This window comes from Erigeron canadensis, chromosome 8 (assembly GCF_010389155.1).
Source record: "Erigeron canadensis isolate Cc75 chromosome 8, C_canadensis_v1, whole genome shotgun sequence".
In the NCBI taxonomy this organism is placed as follows: domain Eukaryota; kingdom Viridiplantae; phylum Streptophyta; class Magnoliopsida; order Asterales; family Asteraceae; genus Erigeron; species Erigeron canadensis.
In genome coordinates this window covers 7,902,123-7,905,957 of record NC_057768.1, presented here as the reverse complement: position 1 = coordinate 7,905,957, position 3,835 = coordinate 7,902,123, and the positions used below count along the sequence as shown (strand labels likewise).

Here is a 3,835-nt window from a genome sequence, read left to right as displayed (position 1 = left end):
ATTGTTGGTGTGACATTTCAGTCGCATCATCGGGACTTTATTGTTTTTTGGGTGAAATGCAAGCTAATCGTAAGAACTACTTTTTACCAAAAAAATAATAATACTCGTAATAATTAAGTGGAGTGATTATTTTAAGTCTTTATTTTTCTTTCACTCCTTATAATTGCCTTCTGCTCTTACCAGCTAGGTAGCTAGCCACGTTTGGCCACCATTTGTTTTTTAATCTTCGAAAAGAAACTTTATCTGAAAAAAATACAAATAATATACATTAAAAGGAAAATATTTTTTAAACAACACTAGAATTTTAATGAAAATAATTAAAGTAAAAATAATTCATGTAAAAAGGTAGTGTACGTAGTTTTTAAGGTTTAATAAATGTATATTGTAAATAATTTCATTAATAAATTTAAGTAATTTAGATGAAAGTATTTTAATAAGTGAAAAAATGAAAGATATAGTTCAATTATTTTAAAGGCAATTAAAAGAAATTAGTTTGTTTTATATAATAATATTAATTTTTTTTATATATACAATTAAATGTTTATTATATTTTCTGAAATAAAAGTAACTCTTAGAATTATGTATATTTCCAATCATTAAAGTTATCCAACATTATTCTTATAATCATGTTTATTATATGGGAAATGATAGAGGCAATTCCTCACGCATAATTAAGGGAGCCATTGAAAGGTGTGACTAAAACTCCAGAAACGGGAATCCTCTTAAAAAACATCATAATAATCCTCTTAAAAAAATATAATTGTGACATTTGACAAAATCAAAGGATAAAATTAAGAGAGAAAACTAATTAATGGAAGAGAGAACTAATGGGAGACACTTGTTATGTATTCATGATATTAATTAGAAAAATTTTTAGAAGGATTTATCATTTCCTTTATTATATTGTCGACATGACAACGACTTATCCATCCAAGTTTGTGGCCTTTTTCCCCATTATTCTGTTTACTTCGGGCGACGTGTTGGTTAACACAGCATATATTAACGGAAATGATAAATCAACCTAATTGGTGTGCCTAAAAGTGTGTCTAATTATAAGATGATGATATGTGAAAAAATCAGAGAGCAAGATTAGGAAAGAGAATTAGTAGAATCCACATGTCAAATTTTTAAGGTTTTAGGCATATCTTTAGACACTCAGCTGATTTCATTTTCCATATTAATATTACTATGGTGTGCTGTTTTGTGTGTGGACTTTTTTCTATATGGTGTTAAAAAAAGTACACTGTACTGTTGATATGTACGTTATACAACTTTCCAAATGTGATTTATATCTTCGTTGGAATTTGGAAATAAGATTAATTGTAAGTAAGACCCAATTATAAACTTTGAATGGTTTATATAATTAAAGTTGTAAATTTTTTATTATGACAGTTCTATAAAAGAAAAATTGACGTGAAAGCATCGTGGACTTCTTAATGTCCAGATTAGAATTGTTCTTATTGCAAAATCCTAATGGGCTGAGTGGATCTATCATGTGTTTACAATGTAGCCCCATGTGATTTAATTAAAATTTATCAAATATTAAAAAATTAATTAGTATGTGAGAGTTAGTTGCCCGACAGCCTTATATTCACTATTCCCATTATACAAAATATTTTTTAGCAAAGGTACCAGTGTACCGCATGCGTATAGGCACGTACATATATAGCATAGGAATCATGTGAAGAAGGATGGAGGTGGGTTTGATGATGCTAGTTATTGTTGGCGTGCAGTAAAAGGACCCCCAATGGATACTTATTTCACTTTGCTTTCAAAGTAACTTAAAATATTCATATATAGAAAATACAGATTTTTTTACAGATTATTATTTTATCATTTTTTTCTTGTTGAAAAATTAACTGTAAAATATCAAATGGTGGTGGTCATGTTAGTGGTCGTGTAATAACATGATGTATATTATACGATTGAAAATATCAGTTGTGGCGTAAAATGAGTAGTCAACATTAAAATTAATGGCTGGGTTGTTTGAAAGATGGCTAAGAATATAAGGATAGTGCTTGGGATTTGAAGGTATGAGTTATTTCAAAAAGATGAGTGTTTGAGATGGATTAATGTGTATATATACATATATGATGCTAATTAATTTTTTTTTTTTCGAAGTGTAATCATTAGTTAAATTTATTTATAAAGGTGTGTATGATTTAATAATCTCTAATTGCCATCAATTATGCACGTCATAGTGCATGTAGTTCTACTTGGGATGACATGTGCTATCTACTTGACCGACCGAGTTAAATATATACTCCGTAATATATAGAAAAACTTGTAAATAAAGTTAAAATAGATTGGGTCCGCTAACTATATATATTCATTGAGTATCTACGCAGCGAGGTGTGGGGACTCTAAATTGTTGCGAGCTAGCTGGTTATCAATGGTGAAATCAATTATTTGAATTTGAGTTCAAGTATCCAATTAATTCAAGTTCATAATGTAGATGCACTTTGGATATATAGTGGACATATATGTATGTATGTATATATAAAGGGGTTGTAATGTGCTTGTGTTAATTAGGAGGAGTAGTTCGATCATTGGCTAGCAAAGTTTCCTAATGGAACTTGGATTACAGTTATTGATTGTTGTGGCTGTTTTATGCCTATCTTTGGTTGATGGGCTCAATCATGAGACACAAGAGAGTGTTTATAGTGGTAAAGTTTTGATTGAATTGGATGCGGAAGGAAATAAGACAACTTCTTCTGAAGTAGTTGTGGTTGAAACCAAAATGACAAAGAATATCAATGGTGGTGGAAGTGGTGGAGGTGGAGGCGGTGGTGGTAGTGGCGGTGGCGGTGGTGGGGGGTGGGAATGGGAATGGGAGGGGGAATGGGAATGGGAATGGAAGTGGGAATCGTGGTGGGAATAAAGAAAAGCATAAGAGAAAGCATAAGGGGGGTAGCAGTGGAGGCGGTAGAGGTGGCGGTGGTGGTGGTGGTGGAGGTGGCAGTGGCGATGGTAATCGGAGTGGAGGTGGTGGTGGCGGCGGAGGAGGAGGAGGAGGTGGGAAAGGGCAAGGTCATGGATGGGGAAAAGGGAGTGGCGGCGGCGGCGGTGGCGGTGGTGGTGGTGGAGGGGGAGGGGGAGGCGGCGGAGGGGGAGGGGGAGGCGGCGGTGGCGGAGGTGGAGGCGGTGGTGGTGGCAGCGGTGGAGGATGGGGATGGGGTGGAGGAGGTAACCAGAACTGTTGGATTTGGGGATGTAGCTAGGGGATGATATCCACTGACCAAGGGAATAACAAATTGAAAAATGATTTAACTTGCCCATTAAATTTCATGAATTTTATATGATGAATTTACGTCTCTATTCAAACTTTTTGGCTACTTTTTTTTTTTTCCCTTCTCTTTTACTGTTATGTATTGATATGATCCCTATGGCAACTTCTTTTCTTTTTTCTTTCTCTTTTACTATTATGTATTGATATGAGCCCTATGGCAATACGATGGTTTTGCAATAATTGGAAGATTTCTTTGGGCAATATCATGAGAGTTCAGAGTTGTAACCGAGAGTAATATTATAAAGGCGCTTACATAGTAAGACCGAAAAATATAATTTTAACGATTCAAACCCAATGATGGTCAAAAGTTAACCATATTAAGTTGGTCGATAGTAGTATGCCCGTTCATGGCTCTTTGCTTCATGATTCTTTGTTAAACGTTTTTGTTGTCAAAATATTATGTATCGAGTCTTTAATTCATGGTTTAACAGATGAAAGAGCACATATTTGCATGTAGACATGTACAAGTACAACTATTTAAAAAAAATTGACAAAAAATGCATTTGCTATGGAAATACCCAAGTACATACAAGACATCTCAAAAAT

At 33.8% G+C, this 3,835-nt stretch overlaps 1 protein-coding gene across 1 annotated transcript; it reads left to right on the top strand.

The window, feature by feature from the left end:
* The first annotated feature begins 2,756 nt into the window (after positions 1-2,756).
* LOC122610206 (glycine-rich protein DOT1-like) lies at positions 2,757-3,221 on the top strand. The gene has a single exon (XM_043783197.1). It carries the CDS (start codon positions 2,757-2,759, stop codon positions 3,219-3,221), a length of 465 nt encoding a protein of 154 aa, XP_043639132.1.
* Positions 3,222-3,835: the final 614 nt, after the last annotated feature.

Bases quoted from the DNA above. Each gene is read 5' to 3' on its own strand.
- LOC122610206 (XM_043783197.1), top strand. From the start codon at position 2,757: ATGGTGGTGGAAGTGGTGGAGGTGGAGGCGGTGGTGGTAGTGGCGGTG.